Source organism: Bubalus kerabau, chromosome 10 (genome assembly GCF_029407905.1).
Source record: "Bubalus kerabau isolate K-KA32 ecotype Philippines breed swamp buffalo chromosome 10, PCC_UOA_SB_1v2, whole genome shotgun sequence".
NCBI classification, from domain to species: Eukaryota; Metazoa; Chordata; class Mammalia; order Artiodactyla; family Bovidae; genus Bubalus; species Bubalus kerabau.
Genome location: NC_073633.1, coordinates 39,799,303 through 39,813,285, shown reverse-complemented (window position 1 = coordinate 39,813,285; position 13,983 = coordinate 39,799,303). Strand labels below are relative to the sequence as shown.

At 41.6% G+C, this 13,983-nt stretch overlaps 1 protein-coding gene across 43 annotated transcripts in view; it reads left to right on the top strand.

The window, feature by feature from the left end:
• Positions 1-13,983, top strand: part of LOC129621202 (uncharacterized) — a 488,210-nt gene that overhangs the window by 324,815 nt on the left and 149,412 nt on the right. For 34 of the 43 annotated variants that reach the window (XR_008699138.1, XR_008699137.1, XR_008699139.1 and 31 more), the window contains one exon: positions 1,595-1,739. The exons of 7 other annotated variants lie outside the window; for them this stretch is intronic. Coding sequence is in view for 1 of the 36 variants with exons in the window: in XM_055537344.1 (XP_055393319.1) it covers positions 1,595-1,739; positions 13,579-13,670 (237 nt within the window). In the remaining 35 variants the exon portion in view is untranslated. Of the gene's footprint in view, positions 1-1,594; positions 1,740-13,578; positions 13,671-13,983 lie in introns of all 43 variants that reach the window. 2 more of the 43 variants (XR_008699097.1, XM_055537344.1) reach the window with 1 other exon arrangement.

The following is a 13,983-nucleotide window of genomic DNA, read 5'->3' as shown; positions in this document are numbered from 1 at the left end:
AATACATTTCGCGATTTCTAGAAGTATATACTTCTTCACAGTAAATTTTTCAATGTGAAACAAAACATTTGCCAGTAAACCCAAATATCTTTAGTTCTTTTGCAATAGGAAGTCAAATGTGAATAAACCCATATTTAGTAATTAATGTTTCAGTATTTTATGTTATTTGGAAATGATGTAGATATTCAGTGAATGTTGTCTACTGAAAAAAATTTCACAGTGTAAAAGCTGAGAGCTATGTTTTATTTTGTTGACAAAACTGAGGATTTCCTCAGGAGTAAGCCTCTCAGCTAGCTCTGAGAGACTGCTCTGAAGAGGAAAGAATTGTTGTTGTTCAATTGCTGTGTCATGCCCAACTCTTTGCGACCCCATGAACTGCAGCACACCAGTCTTCTTTGTCCTTCACTGTCTCCCAGAATTTGCTCAAACTCATGTCCGTTGAGTTAGTGATGCTGTCCAACCATCTCTCCTCTGTTGTCCCCTTCTCCTCCTGCCCTCAATCTTTCCCAGGATCAGTATCTTTTCCAATGAGTTGGCTCTTTGCATCAAGTGGCCAAAGTATTGGAGTTTCAGCTTCAGCATCAGTCCTACTGATGACTATTCATGGTTAATTTCCTTTAGGATTGACTGATTTGATCTCCTTCCTGTCCAAAGGACTCGAAGGGAGGAGCCAGGATATATATAGGAGTTTTTGTAACAAAGACCAGATAGTTGGAACATCAAAAGATTACTGTTAATTGAAAATCAGATATCTCAAGTTAAGGAATTTACCACTTTTCTATGTGTGGGGAAATCCAAGAGTCTGGGCTCACTGAAATCATTCTTTTGATGTACACCTCAGCTCTCTCTATGACCTGTTTTCTGTGTTTTCTCACCCTGAGTTTGCACTGGAGCGGCTGCAAAGTTGGGTGGTTTGATGGCAGGCATTATGATTCTACCCTGAGTTCCCTCAGGGCTCACCATTAGGGCATCTGTAATGTGATGGCTTGATGGCTTCAACATCCTTTGTTTATGATATAGCAGGCAATATATTTCATTCACAATATCCATCATTTAACTTATTTCAGTATAACTTTGAGGTTTCAAATTACCAAAAAGTTTTCGAAAACTATTTTTTAAGTAGACATATCATGAAGCAAAGTTATCATTGAAAAGTTCATTTATGAACTTTTACCTTCAATACATCTACTTAATATAGTTATTCTGTTGTGGAATCCAGAGTCACGAAACACCTCAGAGGACACTCAAGACAGTAGAATACAGTTTATTATGCCAGTGGGTCCAAGGGGAATCAGTTCCCAACATAGACCCTGATGTTTCTGAGAGGCCCAGTTTTATACCCCCCACTACATGACTGATTATATGTTAGCAATCTCTTTGTTGTATATGATTAAGTTTTACAACAAGTAGGTGCTAGGAGAACAAACAGTTAAGGTTAAAGGGGGAGAATGATGGTTATACATCAAGGGGGGATGTCTCCATGGTTAATCTAACAGGGGCAGCCTGACCTCAACTACAATCTCTGTCTGTCATCTGTAGGGAGGGAAGTCTCCAGGAGACCTGGTTTTCACTAGCAATGGTTTCCTCACTCTAGGTCAGGGCTCAGGCCCAGTTCACGTCCAGTCTTTAAGATGGATGACAGGCTTCAAGATGGAGTCTCTACTGCTTTTCTCACACTGGTCCCAACATTCCTGCCTCTTGATACTCATCTTATCTTTAATGATGGGCATCAGTCATGGGTAAGTACTGCACATGGGGACTATGTAACTGCAGCAGGGCTGCCAGTCTGGAGGTTACACATCAAGTTATACACTGGAGAATACAAGGCCCCAAAATTAACAATATAATGATTAACAAAATAATTACAAAAGATTTTTCTACCAATCACCAAGAAATTGCCAACCAATCTCCAATCCAAGAAAATACCAACGTCTAAAAAGAAGGATTATCATTAGACATCGCTTCTACCTGGTTTATCATGTAGTCTAGAATGGCTGGTATATTGCCAGGTAAATCAAGGATATGTACACAACATTCAGTTTTACTTATAGCACAGGTCCCTCCTTGGCAGCTGTAAGCATGTCTAAAGCCATCCGATTTTGAGTCATTGCCTTTCTCATTTATAATTGTTCTTCATTTAAAGCTTGGATTGCCTTTGCGTTGTCCAGGAGGGCCTGTTTCATGAAGTTAGTTAGAGCTTTTATTTTAATCACCACAGACCTTGCCCACCCAACCTGTTCAGTTCAGTTCAGTCCCTCAGTCATGTCCGACTCCTTGCAACCCCATGAGCTGCAGCACGCCAGACCTCCCTGTCCATCACCAACTCCTGGAGTCCACCCTAACCCATGCCCATTGAGCCGGTGATGCCATTCAACCATCTCATCCTCTGTCATCCCCTTCTCCTCCTGCCCTCAATCTTTCCCAGCATCAGGGTCTTTTCCAATGAGTCAGCTCTTCGCATGAGGTGGCCAAAGTATTGGAGTTTCAGCTTCAACATCAGTCCTTCCAATGAACACCCAGGACTGATCTCCTTTAGGATGGACTGGTTGGATTTCCTTGCAGTCCAAGGGACTCTCAAGAGTCTTCTCCAACACCACAGTTCAAAAGCATCAATTCTTGGGCGCTCAACTTTCCTTATAGTCCAACTCTCACATCCATATATGACCACTGGAAAAACCATAGCCTTGACTAGACAGACCTTTGTTAACAAAGTAATGTCTCTGCACCCAACATGTCAATAAGGAGAATTTACTGGGGCTTGTTATAAAGATGGTTTAATACTTCCATGAGCAAAGGCAAATCCTAATGTGCAGTAGCTGACCGCACCAACTGGAAGCCAAGGCCATAAATTTGATCCACACAGCCATTGGGTGCCATTAGGGGCCACCCATTGGATCCCAGGGTTGTACTTCTAGTCTGAGCCAGGCCATTGAGCTGGTAAATTTAGGCAATAAGAGACCTCTAATATTTGTTCACATTGCTCAGAGGACAAGTATCACACATATTTTAATTGTTTTGAATCCAAGGAATGGTCACCAAATCCAACTTCTTGTTCCTTTTGTTCCCAACAGATAGGGGCAGGGACGATAAGTTGACCTTTTTCTGAAATCATCGAAAAATACTCATCCCATATCTGGTAAAATTGTTCAGATTACCTGATGGATTGCCCTTCTGACTAGCCATTGAGTTCTCATTCTTTTTTTTTTTTTTTTTTTTTTTTAAGTAAAAAGTATAGGCTTTGGTCATTTTTTTAAGGCTTGCATTTACCTCAAATGTCACCTCATGGCCTTGATCAATTTGATTAAAGTCCAGGTTACACCAAGTAAGAAGTGACAGGTTGTAGTTACCAAGGAAGCAAATGCCTCTCATTGCTGTCTCAAAAATGAGCAGAGGGAGCTAAAGTCCGTTCTGCATAGGGGAGACACCCATGAAGAAAGTCCATCCATCACTGACAAAGGCATGGCCCCACAAACCTAACAATTAGAAGTATTATGGAAGTTTGTATATGAGTGGGCCCAGGACAGGAACACATTATCCTGAGTTTGCAGTCCCGGTAGGATCATCCTGCTGATCAGGAACAGCAGAATTGTTCGCAGCGGCTACATCCTGGATCTGTGGCCACTGATCAAAGACAAGTCGGGTCTTCAGTGGTTCCTTCAGGTCAGGATGAACAGTCCAAGGTCCCTTTTCCTCTGCTGCTATCTTGAGCTGGGTGTGGTGAATCTAGGGAGTAATTAATACCTGCAACTTTAACTGCAGTGGGAATGGTTAGTACAGTAGTGTATGACCCTTTCCAGGTGGGGGATAATGTCTGCCACTTTCAATCTTTTATGCATACTAAATCTCCTGATGATTATGGGTGTACAGTAGTACGTAAAGAAAAGGGAATTCTTTCTTTTTGAACATAAGGGGTGATGTCATGGATCACCTTCCTCAACTGTTCCAGTTGCCGTGACACACCACCATCCCTCCTCTTTGTAATAAATTTCCCTTTACTTCCTGAATAAGTGGGGAAGGCCTCCCAAACTTTATCTCATAGGGGGAATACTTGTGTGGGGGTTATTCTGATCCTCATTAACACTAATGGCAGCACATCCATCCAGGGGGGTGCCAGTTTCTTGCACCCATTTTGCCAAAGTCACCTCGATGATCTGGTTCATTCTCTCAATCATTCTTGAGCTTTGTGGCCTGTATGCTGTATGTAGTTTCCACTTAATATTTACTGCTTTACAGATCAGTTGGAGTAATTCAGCCACAAATGCGGGCCCATTATCTGATTCTATACTCAGAGGGAACCCAAACCTAGGAATAATGTCTCTCAGCAAGAATTGGGCCACTTCCTTAGCTTTTTCAGTCTTAGTGGGGTAAGCTTCTACCCATCCTGTAAAAGTACATACTATAACCAGCAAATGTTTGTATCCTCAGCATGGATTTACCTCAGTGAAGTCCACTTCTAGATGTTTAAATGGAGCGGTCCCCTTTAATTTGTATCTCAGAAGGAGCGGTCTCCTTGGGAGACAGGTTATTCTTGGCACAGGTTAGGCATCAGTGGCTTACATCTGCACACAAGGCTATTAGACATGGTATGACAAAATAGCAAGCTAAAATCTTGCTCAGTTCATGCCCAGGTGGCTTTTTGCCCTTGTCATAGACTGGGACCATTTGGGCGGTTAGTAGGCGAGACACCACAGGCGTCTCCGTAAGTTTTGTTGCTCTCTTGTCCTGGGTGGCCGCTTGCTTTGCCACTCGGTCGGCCAGTTCCCTTTTGCCTGAGGTGTGTCCAACCACTGGTGGCCACTGCAGTGGGTTCCCACACTGCTTCCAACAGCAGCAGAATTTCCTCTTTATTTTTCATCTTTTTGTCAGTTGCAATTAATAGCCCCCTTTCCTTGTCTACAGAGAACAGCTGGTAGTAAAGAGAAGGGGAGCCAGGGTGAATGGGCCAGTCTGACCCCACCTGTGGTGCTGCTTGGACTTCCTTAAGAGGCATCTGCAAAACCACTTTCTCTTGAGGTTTCTTTGTAGACCTCAGCCGCCTCTGAACAAGGGCTCTCACTTTTTTCCTTCTTCTGAACCGGGGAGGGGGAGTATAATGCTGGTGCAGTCGCTCCCATCACACTCGGTGGCACAATAGGAGGGAAAGGAGCCTCCTTCTCCGGAGGAGGTGAGGGAGGAAAATCTCCCTCTTTTCTTATTTCCTCTTCCTGCCCTGGGACTCCCCATTGTGTTCCCCAGTATGGGGGGAGGAAGTGGGAGCTCCTCTTCCTCTGGATCAAGATATATTTTTTTCCAGCTTTTCTTGCGTGGGTTCTGCCTACACCAGCAAAATCTTGCTTTCTCTTTTTTTAACATAACGTACCCGGGCCCAAGGGGGTGGGTTTTGTGCAATTAGTGGCCATGAGTCAATGTACAGAAACTGGCCTGGGTGGCCTGGCTGGCTGGTTACCACGGAGTACACAGCCCGAACTTTGTCCAATTTTAGGGTTCCCTCTGAGGGCCATCCTACCCCAAAGCTTGGCCAGTCTATCTCACAAAAGTTTTTAAGCTTGTCTAGGGTGAACTTTATGCCATAGTCTCCTCCAAAGCCCTTTCTGAAGTTTTTAGTCATGCATCCAAGAATGGTAGGCTTGGATTCTCCGCTACACATCCTGCTCTCACTTTCCTTGTATAATACCTCTTGTGCCCCTCTTGCTCTCTTGGTAGCCAACCAGATCCAATAAATTAAGGCTTCCACCTACTCTTCTCTGCACAAGTCTGATCCTTGTGAAATCCAAGACTGTCTTATCACTGGTTGGTGCAGGCAAACGTGCGTCCAAAACCACAGTTCCCAATCCAACCCCAAGCAACGCTCGGGAGGTCCCTGAGTCCCTAGGCAAAGGGGACAGTCCCTTGGGAAACAAAAGATACGTTGGCAGTCAGTCAGTACAGGCCTAGTTAACAGAGTATCACTTACTTCAATAAACAATTTACCACTGAGCCTATGAGGACACAGCTGCCGTAGACTCATCTAGCCTCAAGGGGTTGGTTATCAGGCCCCCTTTTCCACTACTATAGTGGGACCTACCTGCATGCTTCCCTTCTGTTGTCCACAGTCTTGTGAAGTCCACCTGGAAGGATAAGTCACTAAAACAAGAGCCGATCTGGAGTGGGAGGCACCTTCTCCTCCCAGAGGCTCTCATCCAAGTGAGTGGCAGGCAGAGGCTCAATGGGCCTGTCTCTCCAACGGCTTCCTGGCCGATGCACCAGAAACATTGTGGAATCCAGAGTCACAAAACACACGTCGGAGGACACTCAAGACAGTGGAGTACAGTTTATTATGCCAGCGGGTCCAAGGGGAATCAATTCCCAACAAGGACTCTGATGTTTCTGAGAGGCCCAGTTTTATACTCCCCAACTACATGACTGATTATGTGTTAGCAACCTCTTTTTTGTATATGATTGAGTTTTACAACAAGTAGGTGCTAGGAGAACAAACAATTAAGGTTAAAGAGGGGAATGATGATTATACATCAAGAGGGGATGTTTCCATGGTTAATCTAATAGGGACAGCCTGACCTCAACTACAATCTCTGTCTGTCATCTGTAGGGAGGGAAGTCTCCAGGAGACCTGGTTTTCACTAGCAATGGTTTCCTCACTCTAGGTCAGGGCTCAGGCCCAGTTCACATCCAGTCTTTAAGATGGATGACAGGCTTCAGGATGGAGTCTCTCTTGGTTTCCTCACACTGGCCCCAACAGTTCTTAACAATTATGCTTATATTACTCTTAGAAGTGTCATGAAACACCAAACATCTAACCATCATCTTAAGCTATCCATGGGGTCGCTAAGAGTCGGACACGACTGGACGACTTCACTTTCACTCTTCACTTTCATGCATTGGAGGAGGAAATGGCAACCCACTCCAGTGTTCTTGCCTAGAGAATCCCAGGGACAGCGGGGCCTGGTGGGCTGCCATCTATGCTGTCGCACAGAATCGGACACGACTGAAGCGACTTAGCAGTAGCAGCAGCAGGTAGAATGAAAGTTTCATGTCTGCATTATTTTTAACATTGATAACTCTAAAGAATACCTGTTTTAATCAGGCCAACAAACTTGTTTGTTTTCTCCCAAATTGTCCTAGATCACATGACCTTGAATAACATTTGGCTTAATTTCTATATTCCTCAGACTATACTTAATTTATGCAAATACTTAACTCTCCTTAAGTCAGTTAAATAGAGCTCTTTATATGGGCTTTCCAAGTGGATCAGTGGTAAAGAATCCACCTGCCAACGCCAGAGACATAGGTTAAATCCCTGGTCCGGAAGATCCCTGGAGAAGGAAATGGCAACCCACTGTAGTATTCTTGCCTGGGAAATCCCTTGGAGAGAGGAACCTGGGGGAAGGACAGTACATGGTGTCACAGAATCTGACACAACTGAGAGCCTGAGCATACACACACACAAATTAATTATGACAGTATCCTCTGAAGGTCGAAAAATATCACACATTTGTGACATACATACGTAAACACACTAATAATGGGCAAACAGATCTTACAGCTTTCATTTTAAAAATTTAACCATAAGATAAGTATGATAATGAAAAACTCACAAGTTTGCAAAAGAGTTGGATTCAAATGTTGTTTCTGGCAAATGGAATAAATTAAGCTTACCTGCTCTGATGGCTTAAACTTTTTATTAATATTTATGGAGAAGGCTTTAAAGATTTTCCATTTACCTAGTTTCCAAATAGACCCTCCTTTTTTTTCCTTCGGATAAGAATTTACTTACTTGAAGTTTGCATTTCAAAGAGGTGGCTCTCTAGGGAAAACCGGTAGAATATTTACATCTCAAAGGCTCAGAAAGAAAAGTGAAGTCTCTCAGTTGGCGACCCCATGTACCTTGGCCTGCCAGGCACCTCTGTCCATGAGGATTCTCCAGGCAAGAATACTGGAGTGGGTTGCCATTTCCTTCCCCAGGGGATCTTCTCAACCCATGGATTGAACCTGGGTCTCCCACATTGCAGGCAGATTCTTTACTGTCTGAGCCACTGGGGAAGCCCTGATTTCTGTTACTAAAGAGAGCAGGAGAAATGAATGTTGAGACCATTGGTGGACTTTGCCATCTTTCCCATTTGTGGAATCAAACGGCTGACTTCTCCTGCATTGCAGGCAGATGCTTTACCATCTGAGGCACCAGGGAAGCAACAAAGACTCAGAGAAAGAATATCAATTCCTTCAGGAAGGACTTTCATTTTCTGAGACCAGAATTTTTATAATACCTATAAGCCTTTTGAAATGAATAGGGGGAGGTTTTGGAATTGGTAAAAAGGAGAGGTGGATATTTCCTATTCTTGTGAAGATTCAAGCTGCTATATAAGTTCTACCAGTTGTAGGACAGTTGCCTTTAATTTCTCAAAGAATTGGGTTGCAATCTGAATGATATCAAGGCTGATACCCCACCACCCCCAATCTAGTTACATTATCTTCAAATATGCTTTCCACTATTAGGGAGAAAATCTTGAACTAAAAAGAAACCAAAAGATTCTACCTACATTCCAGAGTTAGAGCTGTTTGTCTCTGGAATGGTTTTCATTCACTTTGGGTATATAGTTTCATTTTAGCTTAGAAGAGAAGGCTTTTAAAAAGTTCCTTTCAGGTTTTTGGAAGGGAAGTTTGCCAGAGGAGAATGGATACATGTATGTATATGGCTGAATCTCTTTGCTGTCCATCTGAAGCTATCCGGACATTGTTATCTGCTCTGTATGCCTGCTAAGTCACTTTTGTGTCTGACTCTTTGCCACTCTATGGACTGTAGCCCGCTAGGCTCCTCTGTCCATGGAATTCTCCAGTCAAGAATACTGGAGTGGGTTACCATGCCCTCCTCCAGGGGATCTTCCTGACCTAGGGATCAAACCCACATCTCTTATGTCTCCTGCATTGGCAAGCAGGCTCTTTACCACTAGCACCACCTGGGAAGTCCCATTTTCAGCTATACTCCAACATAAAATAAAAAGGATTAAAAAAAAAATTCCTATCAGGCTCTGAATATCAACTTTCACTTTGGCCAAATTCTGACCATTTGAGCTACATTTGGGAAAAAAAAAAATTCCTTTCAAATATCTTGTCTGTTCTGATTTATCCGCCCAGATTGATTTTGCCTGTGTGCCTATTTCTGAATATTGCAAAAAGGAATCATGCACCATGGACTTCCTGTGTGTCTGTCTTCCCTCCCACCTCTTCAATGCACTGTCCTTGACGTTCATCCATGTTCTTGCATGAATCGTAGTTCATTCCTTTTTGTTATTGTCATTTGGTCATATTGTGCTGTATAAATATACCAGAATTAGTTTATTCATTTTCCTCTTGTTTTTGGGTCTCAGCTATTATTAATAAAAGTACAATGAATATTCATGTACAACCTAATTTGTGGACCTATGTTTTCATTTCTTTTGGGTAAACACTGAGAATTGCAGGATTATAAGTAATATTTGGCATTTTAGGCTTTTTAATTTTAACCACTGTAGCAGGTGTGTAATGGTGGTAGTTTAGTCTCTAAGTCATGTCTGACTCTCGCAACTCCATGGATTATCGCCTGCCAGGCTCCTCTTTCCATGGGATTTCTCATTTTGGTTTTAATTTGCATTTCCCTGATGACTAATGATGTTGAACATCTTTATATCTTCTATTGTTAAATGTCTATTCAAATCTTTGGCCCATTTTTAGTGGGTTGTCTTTTTAACGACTACTTAATTGTAAAAATTCTTTGTATAGCCTGAATACATATCCTTTCTCAAATATATATATTTAAATATATCATATATATTAAAATATATAAAATGTCCTATTGTGTGTCTTCTCTTGACCTTTTATTTTCATCTTTTTACTTTATCCTTCAGTATTTGCTCAAGGGTCTATAATATATGTACGTAACTAACAGTATATCTGGAATTGATATACTATCTCTCTATGTATAATGTAAGGTTACAACATTTTAATTCCATTTGCCTTCCCTGTTCTTTTTTCAAATTGCTGTCATATAATTTGCTACTCTATACATTATAACCACTCAAATACAGTGTTCTTTACTTTTACTTTAAGCAAATATCTTTCAAAGAAACTAGAAAAAAGCAGTACTATATATTTACCCATTCATTTACCATTTCAGCCACTTTTAAACATTCCTATAGGAACAAATCGGAGAAGGCAATGGCACCCCACTCCAGTACTTTTGCCTGGAAAATCCATGGATGGAGGAGCCTGGAAGGCTGCAGTCCATGGGGTCGCTGAGGGTCGGACACGACTGAGTGACTTCACTTTCACTTTTCACTTTCATGCATTGGAGAAGGAAATGGCAACCCACTCCAGTGTTCTTGCCTGGAGAATCCTAGGGACGGGGGAGCCTGGTGGGCTGCCGTCTCTGGGGTCGCACAGAGTCACACTACGGAAGCGACTTAGCAGCAGCAGCATAAGAACAAATTGCCAGTTTCCAAAGTGGTATCATTTTACTTCAGCCTGAAGAACTTGGTTTAGCATTTCTTGCACTATAGTTTTGTGGACAGTAGATTCACTCAGCTTCAATTTGTATGAAAACATCTTTATTTTGCCTTTATGTTGAAGGATATTATTACTGGATATATAGAGTATTAGCTTAATAGACTTTTTTTTTAAGTAGGACTACATTGTTTTTCTTAAAAAGTCAGCCTTCATTTTTCTTGTTATATCTCTATATATTATTCAGCTGTTTTATGATATTTCCTTTATCTTCCTTTTCCAGAATTTGTTACTATATGCTTATAATGTGCAGCCATTACTCCTGCCACAATCCTTGTGTCTTTAGAAACTCTGTTTATGTATATATTTGACTGTTTGATACTGTCCCATAGGTCATTAGTGCTCTGTTCAGTGTTTCCTTCTTTTTTTTTAAACTTCCTTTTAGATAATTTCTTCATGTGGAAAATCCAACATCAGGGCCCACCATGGAGAATGGGAAGGGATTGTCATCAATTCCCAGGTCCCAGAGCAGAAGTTGGATTGTCTAGAGACCTTACTGACTTTTTACTAAATTTTTCCTAGGTGTCCTGTGACTTTTTTTTTTCTTTTCTTTTTTTAGTATTTATTTGGCTGCGTTGGGTCTTAGTTTGCAGCATGTGAGATCTTTAGCTTTGGCATGCAAGCTCTTAGTAGCACTACATGGGATATATTTTCTTGACCAGGGATCAAACCTGGGTATCCTGCTCAGAGTTACTATTTGTGTGTTTTGTCTCTCACCAGATTTCAGATTTCAGGTTGGAGCACGGTGGTCTTTCTTCTTCTGCCATTAATCCTTCAAACCCTACCTTCCCTATTTCCCTGCAGATTCAGCTTTTAACATCTGGTGTGGGCTCATTGGGCCAGTTTTATCTATCATTCCAAATACAATACAAAATATTCTGGCAATTCTCAAATGTAGTGTTTCTCAGACAGAGCCTCTTATTAGAATCACTGGGGGAGTTTTTAAAAATGGTAGTGCCCAGGCTGCACTTTAGACTGATGAGATCAGACTCTCTGGAGATGGGATCCAGGGAGCTCATGCTGAAAAACAAAGCTCTCATGGAAAGTGGTACCTTTATGTAGCACGCTAATATTTGTCTTAACTTTTTTATCTTAAACCAACATTTACCACATCCTTGAGGCACACGTTGGAATATTCATGGGCAGAAAGTGAAGCAGAAACTGGATTATATCACGATCTCATCTCAGTGTGTCAATACGTCTGAGGTCATGTTGGCCAAATGCCCGTCAGCGTCCTGGTATTCATTCAGCAGCCTCTTTGGTGGCTGGCAGCCTAAGAGAGGCTTACCTCGAGAGAGCAAACAAGGAAAAAAACCAACAACCTGTAGGTATGAAAGGTGTCAGGTCTCATAGACGACTGGCCCATTATGTAAAGTGCAGTGACATATTACTGCAAATATTTACCTTCACCTTCTCTCAGGGAGTCTTTGTTCTTTAAACACCCAATGGCCATTGATTTTTTCTCAAAGGGAGAAAGGAAAGTGGTAAATCTTTCACTACCTTTTTCATAAGACTTTTCCTTTTGAGACTTGGATTTCCTCCTCTGGCTTTTTGAGATGACAAGATTGCCTCTATATCAAGTGCCTTGGTTCATTTCTCTAACCTGCAAGACAGGTGCAGCTTCTTCTAGGTCATGAAAGGTGGCTGGGGAAAAAAAAAAAAAACAGCAAATATTTGCCATAGATATTTGTTGGATCCCAAACCTGTACAAACCAACTTCTGAGTTTTCTCCTTTTAAGGAGCAACTGAGTAGAGGACTGAGGTTACATTTAAGGACCTGGAGGAATGCTTTCAGCACTGAGTCATCTGGTGCCCAGAAAGGTGCCGGCCAAGTATGAGACCATGGATACTTGTGGGGAGCCTGAAACTTTGTGCTTAATGGAACCAGCCTCTATTTTTAATAGAAGATGGTAATGAGGGTAGCAATCAGGAAGGATTTCCTGGCGTGAAAGAGGTTAGAGGCAAGAGTGTATCATTCTGTAGAATTTTTGCAGTTCCTTTTTAGGATTATGTTTTGAGGGAGAGATGGTTTGTTTTTTAAAGAAGGACTAGGGTGGTTTCCTGTTGTGTGACATTATTCTTAAGACAAAAATGTAACAACTCCTGAGGATTCCTGCTAGGCCTATAATTCTTGAAGACATCATACTCAGGGCAATTTAGAAGAAAAACATTCAACTTTCCCTTATTTCCAGACTTAACAACCATTATAAATTTCCTCATATTTTACAAGTTTGTCAGGTATGGGTCTATAGTCATTGGAAAGAATAAAAGATAATTTGTAGAAGGCGGCTCAGGGCTACCGCATATGACCTGCAGGTTGTATGCACTTCAACCTGTTTCTGAACCTGGTTGTATGCACTTCAACCTGTTTCTGTGGACCCTGTTTCTGAAACTACTCTGTGAGCTGAAGTCCCTGGAACTGTGAATTCAGTGGTCCTGGGAAGGAGGCTGACCTTCATGACAATCATGGGAGGGTGGAATCATAGCTGGTGTTCCCATCCCTGCATGCAGGATGTTTTCAATCAACTATGTATTTAAGGTTATTCAGTGATTTTAAAATTTGGTTTATATATTGCTAATTTAGTTCATGTTAGGGAAGATAGCAGAGAGGTAGGAGGAAAATCCACATATCTAGTTTTTAAAAAAGATGTTCTGATAACAGGCATCATCTTTTTTTTCATGCTTTTCTTTTTTTTGGAGGGGTGTTTATTGAAGTGTAGTTGGTTTATAAATGTTACAATGTCATGTTAGGTTCAGACATACAGCAGAGTGATTCAGATATATATATATATGTGTATGTGTGTGTGTGTGTACATGTGTATTTGCACACACACACACACACACACACACACACATATATATATACATACATACTTTTTCAGATTCTTTTCCTTTATAGATTTTTATAAGATACTGAGTATAGTTCCCTGTACTATATAGTAGGTCCTTGTTGTTTATCTATTGTGTATACAGTAGTGGGTATATGTTAATCTCAAACTCCTAATTTCTCTCTTTCCACCCCTTGCTGCTGCTACTGCTGCTAAGTCACTTCAGTCGTGTCCGACTCTGTGTGACCCCATAGACAGCAGCCCACCAGGCTCCGCCATCCCTGGGATTCTCCAGGCAAGCACATTGGAGTGGGTTGCCATTTCCTTCTCCAATGCATGAAAGTGAAAAGTGAAAGGAAACCAAAAATTTGTTTTCCATGTATGTGAGTCTGTTTCTGTTTTACAAATAAGCTCATTTGTATCCATTTTTTTAAATTCCACATAAAAGCAATATCATATGGTATTTGTCTTTGAGCAATAATATTTCCAGGAGGAAGGTCAGTGGATACCTTTGGACATTGTCTGAAAATGTGTTCTTCCAGTCGATAGCGCCAAAGGCCAGGAGGACAGTGGAGTGCAGTTATTTTCGCAGTGGAGTTCAGAAATACAGTTAGCCTAACAG